Genomic DNA, 25,506 nt, shown 5'->3' with positions numbered 1-25,506 from the left:
TAACTCTAACCCTAACCCTAACCCTAAAACAGATTGAAATGTAATAGATCGATACTAGGGTCATAATTATGGGTGACAATTTCATATGACACCGTTAGAAAAATTGCCGTTCAAACCGAAAAGATCCCATACTCTATAGGAATATCTGGGAAGGGAACTGTGTAAATAAAATGAAAGAAAAGATTTATGAGAATGAGAGAGAGAGAGAGAGAGAGAGAGAGAGAGAGAGAGAGAGAGAGAGAGAGAGAGAAAGTGGAGGAGAGGGAGAGAGAAAGAGGGATTCAAAGATTTTAAGAGAAAGAAAAGGATTAGAACGAAAGGGTGCAGGATAGGCAAAGAGTGGGAGAGAGACGGGATCTTTTCCTTTTGATAGCCAGATTTCAACACAATTTCTAGTTAACTAAACACTTTAAAACTTCGTATACTGGTAGAATGTGTCAAAAGAAAACATTATTTTCACTTGGCTTTCTTGATAAATTTGTAATTCGTTTGTTTAACGGGTTATGCAAGAACATGAGAGAAAAAAATAGATAGAGAGATGATTAGGAAAAGAGAGATAATGAGGGAAGAAGAGACAGATTAAAAGAAAGTGTAAGACCGAAAAACAGAGAGAAGGAATGAAAGTATATATAAGAACGATAGATATATATAAGAAAGATAGATAGACGGATGGATGGATGGATAAATAGATAGATAGATAGATAAGTTTCTTTATTGGCCACACAGGGCTGCACACAGATGGGACAAGTTACAAGGTAGAGCTTTTCTTTTGTGGGATGAAAAAAAACAAAGAAAACAAAAAAATAAGTGGCGTAGGTTTTCGATCAAAAGGATCGTAAAAGGGGAAAAAGAAAAAGAAAAAAAGGGGAAAAAAGAAAAGAAACAAAAGAAAAGAAAAATGAAAAAGGAAGAAAAAAGAGGAAAAAGGGGGAGATAGATAGATAGATAGATAGATAGATAAATAGATAGACAGACAGATAGATAGATAGATAGATATATAGATAGATAGATAGAAAGATAGATAGATATATAGATAGATAGATAGATAGATAGACAGACAGACAGACAGACAGACAGACAGACAGATAGATAGATAGACAGACAGACAGACAGACAGACAGACAGATAGATCGATCGATAGATAGATAGATAGATAGATAGACGGATGGATGGATAGACAGATAGATAGATAGATAGATAGATAGATAGATAGATAGATAGATTGGTCGATAGAAAGAAAGTAAGAAAGATAGCTAGAGCGAAGGAGTGAAAGAGTGTAAAATGAAAGTGGAACTATTTCAATTGGGTTCAATGATTAATGCGTCACCGGTGTTTTGAAATGCGATGTGTTATGGCGGGGAGTGGTAACAATGGCTGAGGATTGTCCCATGATCGAGAACACGATTCACGGATGGATTACTGGTTATTATTGTGATCGCATCCTCCAGGAATGGTCTCACAACTTCGAGCCGTGGTCACCGAACCATATCAAACTTGGAAGTATGTTTTTTTATCTTAAAATTTGCTTAAATATGTGGTGTGTGTGTTTTGTGTGTGGTGACAGTCAAACGTCAATTCATGGCAGAATCGTCAGCGTGCCGGACAAAATGCTTGATGGCACTTCGTCCGTAGCTACTTTCTGAGTTCAAATTCCGCCGAGATCGACCTTGCCTTTCATCCTTTCGGGGGTCGATAAAATAAGTACCAGTTACGCACTGGGGTCGATGTAATCGACTTAATACCTATGTCTGTCCTTGTTTGTCCCCTCTGTGTTTAGCCCCCTTGTGGGTAGTAAAGAAATAGGTATTTCACCCGTCGCTACTTTCTGAGTTCAAATTCCGCCGAGATCGACCTTGCCTTTCATCCTTTCGGGGTCGATAAAATAAGTACCAGTTGAATACTGGGGGTCGATGTAATCGACTCATCTTCCCCAAGCTGCCCCTGTGACAAAAAATTTGAAATAATATTAGTCTTATTTTTATCACTTGCTTTCACTGCACAACCGATCGCAGCTCTGTGAACCCTGGGCAGGTGCTGTGGTTTGTTGTGGTGCTCTTATGTTTCACTGTATTGAAAGTGTTTTACGTAGGATGTGCCCCGGTACTTTGTAGTGCTATTTTCTGTATGTTATATACATTCGTAAGTCCTCGTGTTTTGGTTATTATTATCATTATAAACGCAGATTTCTGGTCGTTTGTATGTGTTGTGACATGGACTGTCCCTTATGACGGGGTAGATATATATGGGTAAATATAAATGTCGTCTATACACGCACACAAACATGAATAAAATTTCAGGCGTTGTACCTAGAGTAGAAAAGATTATTGGGAGCTAACTTTATTACGTATAGTGTCTGGTCTACGAAGCAAAGGAGACAACTCTGAATACAGGAAAACGACGCCAGTCTTCTAACTGGTGAAATGGTAGAAACGACAAGAATACCTATTTCTTTACTACCCACAAGGGGCTAAACACAGGGGGGACAAACAAGTACAGACATAGGTATTAAGTCGATTACATCGACTCCAGTGTGTAACTGGTACTTAATTTATCGACCCCGAAAGGATGAAAGGCAAAGTCGACCTTGGCGGAATTTGAACTCAGAGCGTAGCGACAGGTGAAATACCTATTTCTTTACTACCCACAAGGGGCTAAACACAGAGGGGACAAACAAGTACAGACATAGGTATTAAGTCGATTACATCGACCCCAGTGCGTAACTGGTACTTAATTTATCTATTTCTTTACTACTCACAAGGGGCTAAATACAGAGGGGACAAACAAGGACAGACATAGGTATTAAGTCGATTACATCGACCCCAGTGTGTAACTGGTACTTAATTTATTGACCCCGAAAGGATGAAAGGCAAAGTCGACCTCGGCGGAATTTGAACTCACAACGTAATGGCAGACGAAATACCATAGTAAAATGGCAACGGTTTTTATTTCTGTCTTCTCTACGTTCTCAGTTTCAGTTCCACGAAGATCGACGTTGTTTTCCGTCGTCTGAGTCCGAGACACTGGTTTCGTTGTGCAACACCTTTGGATTTTGAGGTGAACCTGGTTTTTTTTTTGTTTGTTTCAGATTACATCGACTCCCTCACCGGTGTGACGTGCTTGAACAAGGAGCTGCAGTACAAACTGGAACTTATCTGTTGGTTGCCAAAACTGTTTAGACTGCAGAAGCAAGAGAATGAAGAATCTTTCTTGGAAATCATTCGGAGTATGGATGCAATTAAAGATTTTTATCCCGAATCCTTGTTGGAAGAGACAACTGAATTTTTTTCACAGCTCAAGAAACAAGTGAGTATTTAATGTGTGTTAGTGTTTGTGTGTCTTTGTGCACGCGTGGTTCTGTGTTTGTGTGTGTATATGTGTGTGATTGTGTGTGTGTTTGTGTGTGTATATGGAGTGCAGACAGAGCCAAAGGATTAGATAATTCTCTAAGTACTCTTGAGCTCCTGGGTTCAGCCCCACTGTGCTGCACCTTGGCAAATTGTCTTCTGTTATAACATTGCATCCATTTCATCCAAGTCTCGTCAGTGAAGTTAGGTACATGGAAACTGTGTGGAAGCCTATCGAACAGACTATAACTGTAATTCATAAATGTGGCCTTGTCACACACTGTGCGTCATGCACGTTCTGCCTGAAGATTACGGTAAGCATTTGAATGTCTGTAGAATAGTCTGCCACTTACATTGTAATGCAAGAAATAGGAGATTCCATTCGTCATCCTTTAACATTCACTTCCCCATACTTGCATAGAATTTGTTGAGGCAGATTTTCTTTGGAAGCCTAGTACTTATTCTATCAGTCTCTTTTGCCGAACTGCTGAGTTACGGAGATGTAAACACACCAGCATCGGTTGTCAAGCGATGTTGGAGGGACAAATACAGACACACAAACATACACACACACATACACACACACACACACACACACACACAACACACACACACACACACACAAATATATATAACAGGAAGGTTTACGAAAATAAACAAAAGACGAAGGCAGGTGGAGTACAAACAAACAAATGTATTAGCATGGCGCCCAGGAATAGAAATAGAACAAGTCTTTTACGCTTCGAGTCTACGCTCTTTGACAGAAAGATACACAGAAAAAAAGCAAGGAGAGAAAAAATTGCGTGTAGGAGCTAACGATCTATCATGATGTACGACGGGCTTCTTTCAGTTTCCGTCTACCAAATCGACTCACAAGGCTTTGGTCGGCCCGAGGCTATAGTAGAAGACACTTGCCCAAAGTGCCACACAGTGGGACTGAACCCAGAACCATGTGGTTGGTAAGCAAGCTACTTACCACACAGCCACTCCTACACCTAATATGAAACTTTCTTATCACAAGTCTCAAGTGGTTGAAAAAAAACATCATCATCATCCTCATTTGCCTGTCCTGTATCTCACATTTCATACAAAGGACATATTCCTCTGGCTGTGTCACTCTCGTTACTGAAGAGGAATAGTCTGCAAGAGCCCTGTGCTGGTGCCACATAAAAAGTTCCTGTGCTGGCATCATGTAGAAGCACCCATAAAAAGCCACATCAGAATAAGCCATCACACTGCATGGGTTGGATGATTTATTTCTTATTTCTTTATTGCTCACAAGGGGCTAAACATAGAGGGGACAAACAAGGACAGACAAACGGATTAAGTCGATAACATCGACCCCAGTGCGTAACTGGTACTTAATTTATCGACCCCGAAAGGATGAAAGGCAAAGTTGACCTCGGCGGAATTTTAACTCAAAACGTAACAGCAGGCGAAATACTGCTAAGCATTTCACCCAGCGTGCTAACGATTCTGCTAGCTCGCCGCCTTTGGGTTGGATGATTTAACCAGCGCTAGCAAGCTTGTGAGCTGCACCAGATTTCAGTCTAACTTGGCTTGGTTTCTGTGTCGGGATGCCTTTCCTAACATGCCAACCACTTTACAGAGGTGTGATAGATGCTTTTTATGGATGCTTTTACATGATGCTAGCACAGGACCCTTGCAGGATATTCCTCTTCAATAACAGGAGTGCCATTGTCAGAGAAATATGTCCTTTGTATGAAATGTGAGATTGAGAACAGGCAAATGGTTAAAAACCATCATGGTGATATTGACATCCTCAGAAAATACCAGTAATAAATAGAGAATACCAAACTCATTCCCTATGGATACCGTATTTATTACAACGAGTGGCTTGTAAACGTATCTAACTCGCTTTCGCTCGTTAGATACGTTTACAAGCCACAAGTTGTAATAAATACGGTATCCATAGGGAATGAGTTTGGTATTTTATTTATTACACACGAATAAACGACCATATTTTATTAATCCAATAACTAAATTCTTCACGTTTAGTTGTAACTTATGAATGACAAAAGTAGTGCCGTCACCGTGACCTCGGGTCATCACCATGTATTGACCAATCAGAAGCAGCGCTGTCATCATGACCTCGGGTCATCACCATGGATTGACCAATCAGAAGCAGCGCTCGCAGTATCTGACATATGTTAGATACCAAAAATATCTCAAAGTGTTCTCACTCACATGTTTGTAATAACAAAGATTATTAATATTCTTCCTCCATTTTTCCAGTTCCTATTTATGTTTACAAATATTTCTTTCCATTTTTATATCAGTGTATTCTTCTCTGCTCCCAAGAAGTTGGTTTTGTTGCCGCAAAGAATCTCTACAAAACACTGGCAAGTGAAAACGAACTTAACAAGGTAAGTTCAGAAAGACCACACACACCAGCTTAGCATTGTTCTTATTTCTTGTGTAAATATTGATTTCCAATTTTGGCACAAGGCTAGCAGTTTCAGGGGAGGGGGAAAATCGATTATATCAACCCCAGTACTCAACTGCTACATCATCATCATTTAGCGTCCACTTTCCATGCTAGCATGGGCTGGACGGTTCAACTGGGGTCTGGGAAGCCAGAAGGCTGCACCAGGCCCAGTCTGATCTGGCAGTGTTTCTACGGCTGGATGCCCTTGCTAACACCAACCACTCCGTGAGTGTAATGGGTGCTTTTTACGTGCCACATGCACAGGTGCCAGGCGAGGCTGGCAAACGGCCACGATCGGATTGGTGCATTTTACGTGCCACCAGCACGGAAGCCAGTCGAGGCGGCACTGGCATCGGCCACGATTCAGATGGTGCTTTTTACATGCCACCGGCGTGGAGGCCAGTTGGGGCGGCACTGGCAACGGCCACGTTCGGATGGTGCTTTTTACGTGCCACCGGCACGGAGGCCATTCGGGGCGGTGCTGGCAACGGCCACGATCGGATGGTTCGCTTGCGTGCCACCGGCACTGGTATCACAGCTGCAATTTCCATTGATGTCAATCGACTTCGATATGCCCAGAATGTGTTGCAAACCTGTATACTTCTTCAAGCACAATAAACACATGCGTCATACACTCGTTTACGTGGTGAGAAACGTGTTTCACAGACAGCACTCTTGGCAAACACTGGCAAACGCCACTGTCTGAATTCATACAAAGGCATGACTTTGGTAAGCCTAAAACCATTCAACTAATCGCTAGGTCAGTGGTTCTCATGTGATCTTTATATCTTTTTCATCTCCAAATACAGTAAACACGTCATACATTCATCTTTTTTACACGGTGAGAAACGTGTTTCACAGACAGCACTCTTGGCAAACACTGGCAAACGCCACTGTCTGAATTCATACAAAGGCATGACTTTGGTAAGCCTAAAACCATTCAACTAATCGCTAGGTCAGTGGTTCTCATGTGATCTTTATATCTTTTTCATCTCCAAATACAGTAAACACGTCATACATTCATCTTTTTTACACGGTGAGAAACGTGTTCACAGACAGCACTCTTGGCAAACACTGGCAAACGCCACTGTCTGAATTCATACAAAGGCATGACTTTGGTAAGCCTAAAACCATTCAACTAATCGCTAGGTCAGTGGTTCTCATGTGATCTTTATATCTTTTTCATCTCCAAATACAGTAAACACGTCATACATTCATCTTTTTTACACGGTGAGAAACGTGTTTCACAGACAGCACTCTTGGCAAACACTGGCAAACGCCACTGTCTGAATTCATACAAGGCATGACTTTGGTAAGCCTAAAACCATTCAACTAATCGCTAGGTCAGTGGTTCTCATGTGATCTTTATATCTTTTTCATCTCCAAATACAGTAAAACGTCATACATTCATCTTTTTTACACGGTGAGAAACGTTTTCACAGACAGCACTCTTGGCAAACACTGGCAAACGCCACTGTCTGAATTCATACAAAGGCATGACTTTGGTAAGCCTAAAACCATTCAACTAATCGCTAGGTCAGTGGTTCTCATGTGATCTTTATATCTTTTTCATCTCCAAATACAGTAAACACGTCATACATTCATCTTTTTTACACGGTGAGAAACGTGTTTCACAGACAGCACTCTTGGCAAACACTGGCAAACGCCACTGTCTGAATTCATACAAAGGCATGACTTTGGTAAGCCTAAAACCATTCAACTAATCGCTAGGTCAGTGGTTCTCATGTGATCTTTATATCTTTTTCATCTCCAAATACAGTAAACACGTCATACATTCATCTTTTTTACACGGTGAGAAACGTGTTTCACAGACAGCACTCTGGCAAACACTGGCAAACGCCACTGTCTGAATTCATACAAAGGCATGACTTGGTAAGCCTAAAACCATTCAACTAATCGCTAGGTCAGTGGTTCTCATGTGATCTTATATCTTTTTCATCTCCAAATACAGTAAACACGTCATACATTCATCTTTTTTACACGGTGAGAAACGTGTTTCACAGACAGCACTCTTGGCAAACACTGGCAAACGCCACTGTCTGAATTCATACAAAGGCATGACTTTGGTAAGCCTAAAACCATTCAACTAATCGCTAGGTCAGTGGTTCTCATGTGATCTTTATACTTTTTTCATCTCCAAATACAGTAAACACGTCATACATTCATCTTTTTTACACGGTGAGAAGCGTGTTTCACAGACAACACTATTGGCAAACAACAGCAAGCACCACAGCAGATGACATCCTGCAAATTTTTTTTTAAAAAGTGGAAGTGTAAATATAAGAGCCATGTGGTCTTGTCTATGGGTTTTGTTATTCACTAGGACATGTGTTTTGATGCATAGAATTGGTAATGGAGGCGCAATGGCCCAGTGGTTAGGGCACCGGACTCGCGGTTTCAATTCCCAGACCGGGCGTTGTGAGTGTTTATTGAGCGAAAACACCTAAAAGCTCCACGAGGCTCCGGCAGGGGATGGTGGTGATCCCTGCTGTACTCTTTCACCACAACTTTCTCTCACTCTTACTTCCTGTTTCTGTTGTACCTGTATTTCAAAGGGCCAGCCTTGTCACTCTCTGTGTCACGCTGAATATCCCCGAGAACTACGTTAAGGTACACGTGTCTGTGGAGTGCTCAGCCACTTACACGTTAATTTCACGAGCAGGCTGTTCCGTTGATTCGGATCAACCGGAACCCTCGTCGTCGTAACCGACGGAGTGCTTCCAGAATTGGTAATATTACAGTAATTCATTGTGTTTGTTTTTATTCGTTTGGAGATCAGTTGGGTTTCTGCTGCTGATATGGTACTTCAGATTCTAGCATGAATTTCAGCCCCTCAGAAGTACTATCCATGTTATAGTCGACCCCATAAATTTGACTTTAAAAAATAGTCTAAAAAATTTGACTCTTAGACGAGTATGTACAGTACAAGCCACAGAATCCAGGGAACCAACCTTATGAGCCTAGTTCCTGCTCGAGCCATGCCAGGCTCATAAGGGCCGGTTTCAGTGGTGTAGAAATTCCCCACCTGGATGGGACGCCGGTCCATTGCAGGATTACTCATTTTTGCCAGCTGAGTGAACTGGAGCAATGTGAAAATGAAGTGTTTTGCTCGAGAACACAACACACATCCCGGTCCAGGAATCGAAACCACAACCATACGATCATAAGTTCAACACCCTAACCACTAACCCACGCGCCTCCACTTATGAGCCTAGGGGTCAGGAAGGACCTTTTGATTTTACTTTTTTTCATTCATGAATATGGAATACAAACTAAAACTTGACCATACTTCCTTTAAGTACATAATTATTTCATTAATTTTAATCAATTGAGACTTAAATACATAAATTCAGTTTAAAAATTATATTTTATTAGTTGTTTCCCTTGCGTTTGTCGATTGTCGAAACTACTGGTATATAATCAACATCTGTGGTGTTTTAACGTCCATTTTTACCATGCTTGCATGGGTTAGACAGAGCTTATTGAGATGGATTTACGATGGCCGGATGCCCTTCTTGCCATCAACCCTCACCTGTTTCCAAGTAAGGTAATATTTCCCTCATGGCCAGACACGTCCTGCAGACTACTAGAAGTGAACGACACCGCTTGTGGGACAGTGACACTCGTTTACAATTACAATTTTGGTGTTGGGAAGGGCATCCAGCCGTAGAAACCATGCCAAATCAGAGTGGAACCTGGTACAGCTCTTTGGCTTATCAGTTTCAGTCAAACTGTCCGACCCATGCCAGCATGGAAAGCAGATGCTTAATGATAATGAACATTGTCAAGACACACACACACACACACACACACAGGTACAGACATAGCTGTGTGGTAAGAGTTTTGCCTCCCAACTACATAGTTCCAGGTTCAGTCCCACTGTGTGGCACCCTGGGCAAATATCATCTGTTATAACACTGGGTCGACCAACGCTCTCTAGGTGGATTTGGTAGATGGAAACTGAAAAAGTACTATTTGTATGTGTGTGCGTGCGTGTGTGTAACGTTGTCTTAACATTGCATGATAATTATGAAATGCGCATCTCCATGCAAGCAATGTTATTCATTTCCAATATTCTGCAAGATGTCTGGCTGTGGGGAAATATTACTTTACTTGGAAACAGGTGAGGGTTGGTGACAGAAAGAGCATCCAGCCATCGAAAATCTGCCTCAAGAAACTCTGACCCATGCAAGCATGAAAAAGTGGACGTTAAAACATTGTTGATAATATACCTGTATTTTTGACGAAAGGTGAGCTAATGCAACGCACCTGATGAACCTCAGTTTCATCCACAAAGTCGACTAACTCCATGCTAAAGAAAATGACGTATGCCTAATGTACCATGTAGTAGAATTGAACCTGTGCCCTTCTGAGTACATCTGATTTAGACTCATTGACAACTCTGGTGTTACCATTCTTTCAGTTCCAACCGATTCTTTCAGGGCCCCAAGACCTAGTCCCAACGCCTGTGCAGACCAGCAGTTTTTCATGCTAAGAGTTGCTGAAGTATGGAACAAACTGCCGGCAGCAGTTGTTAGTTGTCGGAGCACTGCATCCTTCAAAACTTCCATACTTCCTGAGATTCGCCAACACTACACCTGATTTTCTCCCCTCCATACACACACAAGCATGTATCTGACTCATACACTGTTCACTTCCCAGACATTTGTACATTACTGCATATGCTTTTTACGCACTTCTGAGAAGTTGTGGTGCACCTGAGCACTGTATATAATAATTTCATCATTATTTTTATTATTATTATTATCATTATTATTATTATTAAGTGAGAGAGCAGTGCATGCCATCAAAGTGACACTGGGGTAAAATATACGAAGCCCAGTATACCCACCATGACTACCCGTCTGATAAGGGTACACCAGGCACATGCATCACAACCATATGTGCGCGACATGGTGATTTCATATCAAGATAAACAGCACATGACCTTGTAGGTGGGGCCCAGTTAGAATTTTCTTCTGGTCGAGTAACCCATCCTGCTCAAAAGGTCCCAAGAATAAGGGTTGTTTAAGGATGTTGAACGAATCACCCATGTTTCCAGAGGTGAATTATTCAAACCCCAAAGAATCCCTCTCAACACATGGCTATGATGCTCCCCCACTACTTCTGCTCGTGATCAGAGATGCACATATCATCAGCCACTAAGGGACATGCTCAACTGGTTAAAGTCAAACAACTGACAAGCAAATCTGTGGTATTGAGCAGAATATTTGCTGTAGCCCATCTTTTATACCAAGACAAAACAATGTACATGGTAACGCTTCCAATCAGTTAAGATCAGAAGCCATGAGAGCCACTGCCTGGTACTGCATCAGGGCATTTATTATTATTATTATTATTATTATTATTATTATTATTATTATTATTATTCCGTTTAGTGCGAAGGAACACATGAACAACGAAAAAAATCTTTGTTGCATTAAATGTATATATATTATTCAAGGGAAGTAACTCTAGCATCTAATTTAGACTCGACAACTCGGATGTTACTATTCGCGTTTTCTCTCAGTTCCTATTTAATTTGTCCACGTTAATTAGTAAAGTTTATGAATTTGGATTAGAGGAATCAGGCTTTTCAAGGTTGCTCAATCATGTAAGAAAGAGAAGCCTCACCATCTTTATCCTTCAGATAATGGGTTTGAAGTATTTATGAAATATATTATCATCATCATCGTTTAACGTTTGCTTTCCAAGCTGGCATGCACCTACGTATATGTGTGTGCATATATGTGTGTGTGTGTGTGTATATGTATACATATGTACATACATGCATATACACTTGTGTGTCTGTCAGAATATATGTGTGTGTGTATATATATATATTTTTTTTTTTCGAAGGCGGTGCTCCAACATGGCCGCATTCAAATGACTATATGTGTATATAAAGAAAGTGCCAATAGCATGGACTTGCTTAAGGTGGACCTCAACTTAATGGAAAATGGAACAAACTCGTCACATATATATACATATGTATGTGTATATATGATTGTGCGTCTGTGTTTACATCCCTGTAACTTAATGGTTTGGCAAGAAAGACTGATAGAATAAGTACTAGGCTTACAAAGAATAAGTCCTGGAGTTGATTTGTTCAACTGAAGGCAGTGCTCCAGCATGGCCACAGTCAAATGACTGAAACATATAAAGGAATAAAAGGATATATATATATATATATATATATATATGTATATATATATATACATATACACACATGTACACGTTTGTTTATCTATTTAATAACAATTTGGCTTAGCTCCACATGACTCAAAGTTTCATGGGGGGTCTAAGCCACGTCTACCTCATCAGATGTATGGAGAAAACTGTTGTTAAAAATATATTCAACTCGTACCAAATATGTCAGGTGCTACTTTCTTTCATTTGACTACTCACCTATAAAATCTAGGTTTCATATGGAAAGGTGGGGAAATATAATTGAATGGAGGTATAGGTTGGGGGCAAAGGAAAGAGAGATGAAATTCAATGGGGGGGGGGGGCGTTGATTGTATACTTTCTTTGGACTGTGTTTTGTTAAATAGATTATTACAGTTGCTATGATGGTACTCTGACTCCTGTATTCTATGACCACACAACCATTGTCTGCTATCTGCTCCATAACTGGGGCCCTTGTTATGCATTACCACCCTGAACGTCCAAGCTGGAGCTACACTTCCAGATACAGTTTAATGTCTTACTGAGGACATGGTACACGTAGACATGTGTCCTGTGGAAGTAATACAGCCAAATGTATCATGATAGTAATTGTAGTAACGGCAATCAAATGTTCTATAGTGGTAACCATAGCAATATAGTAACCATAGCAATGACAGTCATGTACCATCACAGTTACCATAGTAACGCCGGTCAAATATACCTACTTCTTTATTACCCACAGGAGGCTAAACATAGATGGGACAAACAAAGACAGACAAACGGATTAAGTCGATTATATCGACCCCAGTGCGTAACTGGTACTTAATTTATCGAACCCGAAAGGATGAAAGGCAAAGTCGACCTTGGCGGAATTTGAACTCACAACGTAACGGCAGATGAAATACCGCTAAGCATTTCGCCTGGTGTGCTAATGTTTCTGCCAGCTCGCCGCTGGTCAAATATACCATCTTAGTAACCATAGTCAAGCAATGTTCCATGACAGTAACCATAGTAATTGTAATTATCATGTGAGTAACTACAATCTGTGACTAGTCAAGGATGGAACCTTTATTGCTATATCCATATGTTGCTGTTTTAGAAGCCATTGTTGTGTACACAAGTTCAGTCTTGGTACTAAATGCCACTAAGCCCCATTTTTAACCAACTACAGCTAGTTGTATAATAGGTATTAGTAATAGCAAGGGAGTATAGGGTATATTTATTGTGTTCACAGGAGTATCGGTGATAGCAAGGAAATAGTAGCACATTTACTGTGCTTTCAGGAGTATCAGTGTATTTATTATGTTTACATATCTATCGACCGATAGAATAAGTACTAGGCTTACAAAGAATAAGACCTGGGGTCGATTTGCTCGACTAAAGGCGGTGCTCCAGCATGGCCACAGTCAAATGACTGAAACAAGTAAAAGAGTAAAAGAAGTTTATTGATGATTGTGAGTATCAGGGTACTCACTGAACCTTATGAAGGAGATGACAGAGGGCTGAGATATGTGTTGCATTGCTCTACTGAAGAAAACCCTTCCTTCTTGAGCCATGCCTGGCTCATTAGAGCCGGTTCCCGGTTTCCTTGGCATATAGGTTCCCCACCTGGACGGGACGCCGGTCTGTTGCAGGTGAGCTGCAATATGCAGGAGGAAAGAGTGAGAGAAAGTTGTGGCGAAACAGTCAGCAGAAGTTTTGCCATTACCTTCTACCGGAGCTGTATGTAGCTTAGGTGTTTCGCTCATAAACACACACATCGCCCAGTCAGAGATTCGAACCTGCATTCACAGGAGTATTACTCTATTGATTGTATTCGCAGGAGTTTCAAATATATTCTTTGCATTCATAGGAGTTGTTACTTCATTGTCACATGTCTTTTTTTTTTCTTTTTTTTTTTTTGGTTTTAATCCCCTAATACTCCTGTATTTTTTAAGGTCTCCTATTCCTCAATCTTGGGAGTTCTCAAGACCACTCATACCAACCAAGAGAAATTACAGAACAGCGTCAGTGATGACATCAGCTGCTTGATCTCAACCTACCTCAAGAAATATCTTTCGACTGTATCCACACCTTTCCTAGTCCAGGTAATTAATTAAAACTGCTCCCTTGTTAATTTCTGAAATGAGAATTTAAAAACAGAAAGTTCGTTTAAATTTGAAACTGCATCATTAATTGCTTTTGGGTATTTTTGCACAGCACTGGCACAAGTGCTTTTTATGTGGCACCAGTGTTTACGAGCCCACAAGATTAGGGATGCTCACCTGGAGAGGGCTGCAGGGGACAAACCTGTATGCAAGGGCTACCATGCTTTTTCCTTAGCTTGACATGTCTTTTCAAGCACAGTAAACCACAAGGAGTCTTGGTTCCCTGTCGTCCCTTCTGTGAGTCCCAACTTTTGTAAAACCTTTCTCACCACTTCGTCGCCCCCACCCACATTGCTGGTCTTGTACCAAAATTTGAAGCTAATAATTCTACCAGCTCATAACTCTCCCATCTTTTTATAGATTGTGGTCTTTTGTATCGATATAAATAAATCTATTTACATCACATTTTCTGAACCGTATTCTAAGTGGCGCCTTTAAATGGTATCTGTTGTGTGTTTCCTGTATTTAGGCTGCCAGCAAAGCTGTAGAAACGGAGAAGCAAGACAGTTCTGGTATCTTTGACAGCCAAAAGGAAATCAGGTATGTTGCTATGGATACTCTCTCTCTCTCTTACTTTTTTGCAGAGAACCAATTCTCTTCAGGAAAATTCTTGTATTAAAGTTTTCGAATCTTAGGTTTTAGAATAAAATAACCACCTCTCTTCTGTATGTGTGTATATATATATACATATATTATATTATATATAATATATATATATATATATATATATACAGTTATATATAATATAATATTATATATATATATACACACATATATATATATATATATATATATATATTACACAATATATATATATATATATATATATATATATATATATATATTATATAATAATGTATATATATACACATATTATATATATATTCTTTTATATATATATATCTGTTACTTGCTTCAGTCATTTGACTGCGGCCATGCTGGAGCATCGCCTTTAGTCTAGCAAATCGAACCCAGGACTATTCTTGTAAGCCTAGTACTTATTCTATTGGTCTCTTTTGCCGAACAGCTAAGTTACAGGATGTAAACACACCAGCATCTGTTGTCAAGCAATGCGGGGGGAGGGGGGGAAACACTGACACACAGACACAGACACAACACACACATATATATATATATATATATATATATATATATATATATATATACGATGGGTTCTTGCAGTTTCCATCATCAAATCCACTCACAAGGCTTTGGATGGCCCGAGGCTGTAGTAGAAGACACTTGCCCAAGGTGCCATGCAGTGGGACTGAACACGGAACCATGTGGTTCGTAAGTAAGCTACTTACCACACAGCCACTCCTGCGCCTATATTGAAGTAAATAAATTTCTGTCTGATATTCAAAGGAGAAGAAATCAATATGTGTTACGTCAGGCGGCAAGCTGGCAGAAACGTTAGCACGCCGGGCGAACTGCGTAGCCGTATTTCGTCTGCCGTTACGTTCTGAGTTCAAATTCCGTCGAGGTCGACTTTGCCTTTCATCCTTTCGGGGTTGATAAATTAAGTACCAGTTATGCACTGGGAGCGATGTAATCGACTTAATACCTATGTCTGTCCTTGTTTGTCCCCTCTGTGTTTAGCCCCTTGTGGGTAGTAAAGAAATAAATATGTGTTACGTCTGTGACATTTTGAAGTGTAATATAGTTATCACCATTTCTTCCTGTACCTAACACACACACACACATATATATATATATATATATATATATATATATATATAAATGGCTGTCTGACGATGGCTTAGCTGGCAGAAACTTCGAAGTCCCTATCAACAACATTCTTGTTTAAGAATTTTAGTTTTAGACTTGAACTCTAAAAAAAAATATTGAGTAACCCATCGGATTAATGCAAAATTGTTTTTATTATAATTGAACTTAAAAACAATTGTTAATATATATATACGTGGTGATGTATATATATATATGGGACATATTTTTGTAGTAAAAGAAATAACAGTCTTCTGGCTGCTATTTCTAATACTTTTGGTATGTGGTCTAGCAACCTGTTGTATCGATCCTCATTGTTATAATTATATATAATTTTACCGAATATGGTCCTTTTCCATACCGAAACACTACTTGGTGAAATTTGTTGATTTTATTAAATTAATTATATTTCACCCTTTATCTGTATATATATATATATATATATATATCATCATCATCATCGTCGTCATTTAGCATCCGCTTTCCATGCTAGCATGGGTTGGACAGTTCAACTGGGGTCTGTGAAGCCAGAAGGCTGCATCAGGCCCAGTCTGATCTGGCAGTGTTTCTATGGCTGGATGCCCTTCCTAACGCCAACCACTCCGTCAGTGTAGTGGGTGCTTTTTACGTGCCACCCACACAAGTGCCAGATGGAGCTGGCAAACGGCCACGGACGGATGGTGCTTTTTATGTGCCACCGGCACGGGGACCAGGCGAGGCTGGCAACGGCCACATTCGGATGGTGCTTTTACGTGCCACCGGCACGGGGGCCAGGCGAGGCTGAAGCGTCTAGCAAATTCACTCACAAGGTATTGTAGAAGATACTTGCCCGATGTGCCGTGCAATGGGACTGAACTTGAGACCTTGTTGTTACAAAGCAAGCTTCTTTACCATGCAGCCAGGTGTGTGTAGTTAAGCCTACCCAAATTCCTAATTGAAATTCTGGCGTGTTTATCTTCGCCGTTCATTCTATGGAAGATCGATTCTATGATTAGATTCCTTATGTTATTCCCCCCAAATATTCATAGCTTTGTGATATAGATCGAGCTTTGAAGATTAAGAAGGAAAACCCACCCAAAACCTTAAAAAAATACTCGTTAGATGTGAACAGGAAAAGTTAACTTTTGTAGTTAACAGTGAGAGTTATTGCCCTTACACACACCGTTAAATTACTGGAGTTGTTTATGAGAGGAACACCGTCCGACCGAATCTGTTGCTGTGTGCGTTCGATACCTAGTGGTGCTATTTCATTTCCTTTGTGCTTCACTCCGGAGAGTGTTTTTTTTTTGAAGTAGGCAACCATGACACACTACATGAATATGAACGGTCCAGCAAGGGAGACACAACTTATTAAAAACAGCAGTCAAATCACCTGCAAAGTCACAGCCATCTGTCTTAAAAAATAAAAGCAAGGGCACATTAAGATAATGTAGTTCTAAATGCATTAAGTGTGAAAGAAAGCAGGAGGTGGTCATGGCTAGAACGCCTTTTGTATGCTAAACGCAGCGACCTTAAGAATATGAAAGTTTTATATGTGACAACAAAGGTGTCACTTTTAGAGTTTTATCCACGTTGGGTGATATAAACGATAACCACAGTAGTTATTTAGCCCAGGGTCAGCCCTGATCAAGACGATCCATCCATGACCATTCCAGCTTTTTCATTGGACTACATTGCCAATGCTTTGTTTCTTTCGTAAGACAACAAAGGTTGTTTTTAATTCTGTTTTTCCATGCTAGAATGGGTTAGACAAGTATACTATTGGAACACATTTTTTAACATCAGTGTTTTTCTTTTTCTCTCTTTCCAAAGTCACTGTTCTCCTCTACGTGTATCCTCCATCCCGTCCTTCTATTTTTGGCTTGAATATCCCTTGGCAGAAACGTTAGCACGTCGGGCGAAATGCGTAGCCGTATTTCGTCTGTCGTTACGTTCCGAGTTCAAATTCCGCCGAGGTCGACTTTGCATTTCATCCTCTCGGGGTCGATAAATTAAGTACCAGTTACGCACTGGGGTCGATATAATCGACTTAATCCCTTTGTCTGTCCTTGTTTGTCCCGTCTATGTTTAGCCCCTTGTGGGTAGCAAAGAAATAGGTATTTCGTCTGTCTTTACATTCCGAGTTCAAATTCCACCGAGGTCGACTTTGCATTTCATCCTCTCGGGGTCGATAAATTAAGTACCAGTTACGCACTGGGGGTCGAAATAATCGACTTAATCCCTTTGTCTGTCCTTGTTTGTCCCGTCTATGTTTAGCCCCTTGTGGGTAGTAAAGAAATAAATTAATTCCATTCCTTCTAATTACTTCAGTTGAACTTGTGTCTGCTTATTTCAGGCTTTCTCCAGAATTACTCAAACCATAGCATCAAAACTGTTGCATAAAGACACCTTGTCACCTTCGTTGTATCTAAAAGACGAGGACGACAGACATTACAAAGAAAAACTTCGAAACATCTGGAAAAAGGTAAATGACTTCAAATATTTTCATTTCTTCTCATGATGCCACTACCCACTGACTGGCTCTCGTGCCAGTGGCACATAAAAAGCACCAACCAAACGTAGCCGCTGTCAGTGGACCCTGACTGGCCCCTGTGCCAGTGGCACGTAAAAAGCATTATCCGAACATGATCAATGCCAGGCCCACCTGACTTGCTCCTGTGCCAGTGGCACGTAAAAGCACCTACTGCATTCTCGGAGTGGTTGGCATTAGGAAGGGCATCCAGCTGTAGAAACCTTGCCAGAATTTGTCGAGGTGGATTTTCTACAGCCAGATGCCCTTCCTGTCATTAACCCTCACCTATTTCCAAGCAAGGTAACATTTTACCATCATCAGATATGCTTCTACAGATGATTGGAAATGAAGGACATCACTTGTGTAGCTGTGACACTTGTCTGTAAATATCATGCCATGTCAAGACACAGGAACAGTATACTCTTCCTCCTACTAACATGGAATGAAAACTTCTGATGATAGCCTGAAATAGTAACATTATCACTAACTTCTTAGTCATGGTTAGCACAAGAGAAACCAGTCGACTGTGTCTTTTACTATGACCTTGGGCCAACCAAAGCCTTGTGAGTGGATTTGGTAGATAGAAACTGAAAGAAGCCTGTCATATATGTATATATATCTGTATCTGTATGTGTGTGTTTGTCCCCCATCACTGCTTGACAACTGGTGTTGGTGTGTTTGTCTCTGTAACTTAGTGGTTCAGCAAAAGAGACTGATGGAATAAGTACTAAGCTTACAAAAATAAGTTCTGGGGCTGATTTGTTCAACTAAAACCCTTCAAAGCAGTGTTCCAGCATGACTGCAGCCAAATGACTGAAACAAGTTAAAGAATAAAAGAATATATATGTATGTGTATATATATATAGTCAAAAGATGCCTGTTGTTATGTCCTGTTATTATTATTATTATTGTTTTATTTGTATTATTTTTGTATTTATATTCGTGTAACATCGTCTGTTTTTCTGTCCTTGTTTCGTATACATTCGATGCTTTTCTCCAAGGAATCTAATGCTCATAGCTTAGTTTTTCCTTGGGGCTGGCCAGATTGGAGCAATCTCAAGATTGGTCAGCCAAAATTGCGAGGATGATCTGGTTCTTGACTGAAGATAAAAGGCTTCAAATTACTTGGCCTTGTTTTTTTGTATCGTCTACCTGGATGTTTTGTTGTCCCCTCTTGTATCACATAATTGTCCGGATGTTTTGCGTTCTTGTCCCATTTTGTATTTTATTTTATATATGAATAGTAGTACCCTCAATATAATATAAATAAATATTTTCAAAGTGGAAAAATTTACGGATTTTTTCCTCTTACAAGGTTTTTCATGCTAACTACTGATAATTTCTTATAAAGATTTTATCCTCAATTGTAAATTTATATTTTAACCGGAATAGTTCAATACTGAATTTTTGTTCCGAGTAAGCAATTTGTTACCGAAATGCATTGCGAATAAGCCCGCCATTTTCATAGATATGTAAAGATAAACATTCGTACAATGCTACGACGAATTCTACGGTTGGCTATCGGGTTTGTAACGTTATGTTTTTTCTTATATGTCTTGAGTTTGTTGCACTGATGAACATAGAATGCATATTCTGCATTAATTGCGAAATCACAGGTGATATGTAACTAAATTCTTTTTTTAAATGACTTGCTTTGAAGTTTTGCATTCGGTAAAATTTTGTTTATTTTAGTAGTTTTGACCGCATTGGTCCCTCTTAGCGTGCGGTGTCTATGAATAGTAGTACCCTCAAAATAATATAAATATATATATATATATATATGTATTTTGTCCAACATAAAATTTTTGTACATTTTGCGTTTTTATATATTTTTCACTACAATTCATCACATGGAGCTTCTTTTAGTTTCCATCTACCAAATCCACTCACAAGGCTACCTATATCTGTGTGTGTGTGTGTGTGTGTGTCCCCGTGTCAACACATTTAAACAATTTAGAATTTCTTCATTTCTTTTTTTCAGGGTAGAGAAGAATATTTTAAAAATATACAAAATTTTGAAGAAAATACATTCATTCATCCAGGTATCTATCTCTTAATTATCTGTATTCATGTTTATTTGTAATCAAATATATGCTTTTGCAATTTACCTGCATTCACCTGTGTTTACATATGTACACCTGTATTCACTCACTAACAACTGGCTATTATAATAATAATAATAATAATAATAATAATAATAAGGCCTTTATATGCATGAGTATATGTGTATGTGTGTCTGTGTCTGGCATGTAAAAGGCACCCATTGCACTCTCAGAGTGGTTGGCGTGAGGAAGGGCATCTAGCCATAGAAACCATGCCAAAATCGGAGTGGAACCTGGTGCTGCTCTCTGGTTACCAATCCCAGTCAAATTGTCTAATTCATGCCAGTATGGAAAACAGATGTCTAATGATGATGATGATGGTGTGTGTGTGTGTACAGGTGTGTGCGTGTGCACGGGTGTGTGTGTACAGGTGTGTGTACAGGTGTGTGCGTGTGTACGGGTGTGTGCGTGTGTATGGGTGTGTGCGTGCATGTGTACGGGTGTGTGTGTGTACAGGTGTGTGTGTGTACAGGTGTGGGTGTAGGGTGTGTGTGTGTACAGGTGTGTGTGTGCGTGTGTACGGATGTGCGTGTGTACAGGTGTGTGTGCATGTGTACGGGTGTGTGCATGTGTACCGGTGTGTCTGTGTGTACAGGTGTGTGTGTGTACGGGTGTTTATGGGTGTGTGTGTACGGGTGTGTGCATGTGTACGGGTGTGTGTGTGTGTACAGGTGTGTGCGTATGTACAGGTCCAGACAAGAAGATGAAAACCAAACTCAATGCTAGAAAGTAAGAGTTGTTTTTTGCCATTTCAGCTGTCACATCATCTTCATCTTCATCATCACCATCATCACCATCATCATCACCATCATCTTCATCATTATTACCCATCATCATCATCATCATCATTATCAAAACGTTTGCTGTCTCCCACTTTCTATTTGTAGATGCTGCTGCCCCACCCAAACAACATTCAAAGACTCCAGCAATACCAAATCCTAAGATTAAGTATAACGCTTTGTTCTTTGTTTCGAAGTTTTGGAAATTTTTGGTAAATTGTTTTGTTATTGGTGTGAGATGTTATTTTTCTCTGTCTTTGTGTATTTGCAGAAATATTCAGAAGACGCTCCAGGATCTGGTGTCTCCAGGTATGCGATTTAAGTTTAATTTCCTTTCCTTATTAATCATAATTATTTCTTCATTTCTTTATTGCCCACAATGGGCTAAACATAGAGGGGACAAACAAGGACAGACAAAGGGATTAAGTCGATTACATCGACCCCAGTGTGTAACTGGTACTTAATTTATCGACCCTGAAAGGATAAAAGGCAAAGTTGACCTTGGCGGAACCTATTTCTTTACTACCCACAAGGGGCTAAACACAGAGGGGACAAACAAGGGCAGACAAAGGGTTTAAGTTGATAACATCAACCCCAGTGCATAACTGGTACTTAATTTATTGACCCCGAAAGGATGAAAGGCAAAGTTGACCTTGGCGGAATTTGAACTCAGAACGTAACAGCAGACGAAATACCTATTTCTTTACTACCCACAAGGGGCTAAACACAGAGGGGACAAACAAGGACAGACAAAGGGATTAAGTCGATTACATCGACCCCAGTGTGTAACTGGTACTTAATTTATCGACCCTGAAAGGATAAAAGGCAAAGTTGGCCTCGGCGGAATTTGAACTCAGAACGTAACAGCAGATGAAATACCGCTAAGCATTTTGCCCAGCGTGCTAACATTTCTGCCAACTTGCCGCCTTTTAATGATAATGTTAGGGTGCTGCCCTCAAGATTGCAAGGTCATGGTTTCAATTCCCAGACAGGCAGCGAGCTGGCAGAATCGTGAGCACGCCAGGCGAAATGCTTAGCAGTGTTTCGTCTGCTGCTGCGTTCTGAGTTCAAATTCCGCCGAGGTCGACTTTGCCTTTCATCCTTTCAGGGTCGATTAAATAAGTACCAGTTACGCACTGGGGTCGATATAATCGACTTAATCCGTTTGTCTGTCCTTGTTTGTCTTCTCCGTGTTTAGCCCCTTGTGGGTAGTGAAGAAATAGGTGTTGCATTGTGTTCATGTTGTCCCAGTCCACTCTGCTGTAAATGGGTGACCCTCTGACAGACTGGCGATCCATTCAGGGGCAACATTGGTTTGCCCACCTACCCAGTTGGGGGCGGCATCATTTGATAGCTGCAACAATGCGAGGAAGCACATTGTAGTCAGCAATAGATAGCAACATCCCATAGTCTGGCCGATACAATGATCAATCATATGGAAAGCATTTTATCATCCTCCTCCTCATCATCATCATCGATTAATGTCCATTTTCCATGCTGGCTTGGGTGGGACAGTTTGACCAGAGCTGGTAAGGCCAGGGCCCGCACCAGGCATCATTGTCTGCTCTGGAATGGTTTCTACAACTCGACACTCTTCATTCTATTCTGTCTGGTTTTGAGTAATGAGCACCAGACTTTTCAAGGAAAGACAAAGATGTGTGTCCCAATTTCAACTGCTACAGGGGTAAATAGTTGAGTCGCAAATCTGACAGACCAAGTCATGGGAGAGACGTAAACGAGACAGACCAGGGTGTAAAAGAAGTTTAAATGTGATAGATCAAGATATGGAGGAGGGCTGAATGTGACAGACGAAGACATGAAAAGGGTCTGAATATGATAGACCAAGGTATGCTATATGTCTAAATGTGATAGACCAAAGTATGAAAGAGGTCTAAATGTGGTTAACCAAGACATGAAAAGGGTCTGAATATGATAGACCAAGGTATGCTATATGTCTAAATGTGATAGACCAAAGTATGAAAGAGGTCTAAATGTGGTTAACCAAGACATGAAAGGGGTGGAAATATGATTGACCAAGCCGGCTGATTGAGGTGTTTTTCCTGCAGAATAAGGTCAATTCTGCAAAGGTAACAGATGACTTGCCATGAATACTTGTTTCCTTCTGTGTTGGCAGAACTATTTGAATTATGCTGTATGTTGATCCCTTAGGATTTAAACTGGCCATATCATCATCATCATCATCATCATCATCATCATCGTCATCATCATCATCATCGTCATCATCATCGTCATTTAACATCCGCTTTCCATGCTAGCATGGGTTGGACGATTTTGACTGGGGACTGGCGAACCAAATGGCTGCACCAGATTCCAATCTGATCTGGCAGAGTTTTTACAGCTGGATGCCCTTCCTAAACGCCAACCACTCGCAGTGTGTAGTGGGTGCTTTTACGTGCCACTGGCATGAGGACCAGTGAGGCAGTACTGGCAATGGCCATGCTCAAGTGGTGATTTTTACGTGCCACCTGCACAGGAGTCAGTCCAGCAGCACTGGCAACGACCTCGCTCAAAAAAATCCTAAATACCTAAATTTCACAAAATTTTGAATGCAAAAACACTTAAAAGTCTTTAAGGTTTCCTGGATTTATATTGAAACAATGTAATGATACGGACATGATGCAACTAAGCTATTAAACAGATAAAGAAATAAATGAAAAAAAAGTCCCTTTATCATCCGTCCCACAATTTCCTACCCATTTTATGTTCAAACTGGCAAGATCTGGCTTCTCACACCTACCCAACAATGTCATTCTAAAAGTAAACAATTACATTTTTGAAGTCTGAGAGCTACGAGATAATGCAGGATTAATTCAAATCAATGTGAATAAATAAGGATTACATTTGAGAGAGTAATCATCATCATCATCATCATCATCATCGTTTAGCGTCTGCTTTCCATGCTGGCATGGGTTGGACGGTGCAACTGGGGTCTGGGAAGCCAGAAGGCTGCACTAGGCCCAGCCTGATCTGGCAATGTTTCTACGGCTGGATGCCCTTCCTAACGCCAACCACTCCATGAGTGTAGTGGGTGCTTTTTACGTGCCACCTGCACAGGTGCCAGACAAGTCTGGCAAACGGCCACGGTCGGATGGTGCTTTTTACGTGCCGCTGGCACGGAGGCCAGGCGAGGCTGGCAACGGCCACGATTGGATGGTGCTTTTTACGTGCCACCTGCACAGGTGCCAGATAAGTCTGGCAAACGGCCATGGTCGGATGGTGCTTTTTACGTGCCACCGGCACGGAGGCCAGGCAAGGCTGGCAACGGCCACGATCGGATGGTACTTTTTATGTGCCACCGGCACGGAAGTAATCTGAATGCTAAACGGTTAAATCTTGATAAATTGTTTTCTTTTGTATTTGAAGCTCTAGACAACCCATGAAATACTATTTCACGATCAGTTTTATGCTCAGACAATTCTGTATTACTAAAGTTTATTGTCTTTTGTTATTTTTTTATTCACAGTTAACGACAGATATCCACAGTTGCAACCATTAAAAATGAGAAAAAGTTTGAAATACAGACCATCGCCAAAGAAAAAATCCGGAGACAAAATGTACCGAAAATTGTGGACAGAGGAACAAGAAGAAGAGTTCTATGAGGCTGTGAAGCTCATGGGAGTTGGTAAATGGGCTGAAATTCGAGACTATTTGGGCACACAGCGGAGCAACGTTAACCTGAAAGATAAATGGAGGAGTTTCATACAAACGGGGAGGATGAAAGCCTTGAGTGCTAAGTTTGGTCCCGTTTCCTCGTGATTAGGGAGCTGGGGAGTGCCTTTATTGTTTCTTTCTTGGTTGATTCCTCAAACAGCTGGTGAGGGAGGAAGGACAGATTATATATATATATGTATATATGTGTGCGTGTGTGTGTGTGTGTGTGTATATATATATATATATATATATATATATATTATATATATATATATATATACTTTATTTAAAAGCAGCAGAAATTCAACAAAACCTGTTACTCTGAGTTTCACGTTCCCGTTCGTCGGACACTTTTTGTTGAATTTCTGCTGCTTTAGAATAAAGCATATTACTCTACCCCTGGTATTTGAGTACTCTTTTTTCCACCTTGTTTCACATTTATGTGTTTACTCCGGTATATATATATATATATATGGTTTATTGGATGGACTTAAAATTTCACATTAATTGTGAAAAATTGATTTTCCACAAAGGATAAAAAAAAAAACAGAAAAAAAACAAAGTCAGGAAATAAATGAAAGAATGCT

The 25,506-nt window shown here is 40.3% G+C and overlaps 1 protein-coding gene across 1 annotated transcript; it reads left to right on the top strand.

The window, feature by feature from the left end:
• The first annotated feature begins 1,319 nt into the window (after positions 1 to 1,319).
• Positions 1,320 to 25,169, top strand: LOC115229010. The gene is made up of 10 exons (XM_029799439.2): positions 1,320 to 1,500; positions 3,086 to 3,303; positions 5,645 to 5,731; positions 13,920 to 14,069; positions 14,599 to 14,669; positions 18,190 to 18,318; positions 20,348 to 20,408; positions 21,356 to 21,416; positions 21,519 to 21,556; positions 24,732 to 25,169. The coding sequence occupies exons 1-6, from the start codon at positions 1,371 to 1,373 to the stop codon at positions 18,215 to 18,217; spliced, it is 684 nt and encodes a 227-aa protein (XP_029655299.1). The 5' UTR covers positions 1,320 to 1,370; the 3' UTR covers positions 18,218 to 18,318; positions 20,348 to 20,408; positions 21,356 to 21,416; positions 21,519 to 21,556; positions 24,732 to 25,169.
• The last annotated feature ends 337 nt before the right edge of the window (positions 25,170 to 25,506 follow it).

The sequence above is a fragment of the Octopus sinensis genome, unplaced genomic scaffold (assembly GCF_006345805.1).
Source record: "Octopus sinensis unplaced genomic scaffold, ASM634580v1 Contig11558, whole genome shotgun sequence".
In the NCBI taxonomy this organism is placed as follows: Eukaryota; Metazoa; Mollusca; class Cephalopoda; order Octopoda; family Octopodidae; genus Octopus; species Octopus sinensis.
This window is presented reverse-complemented; position numbering and strand designations above follow the sequence as displayed.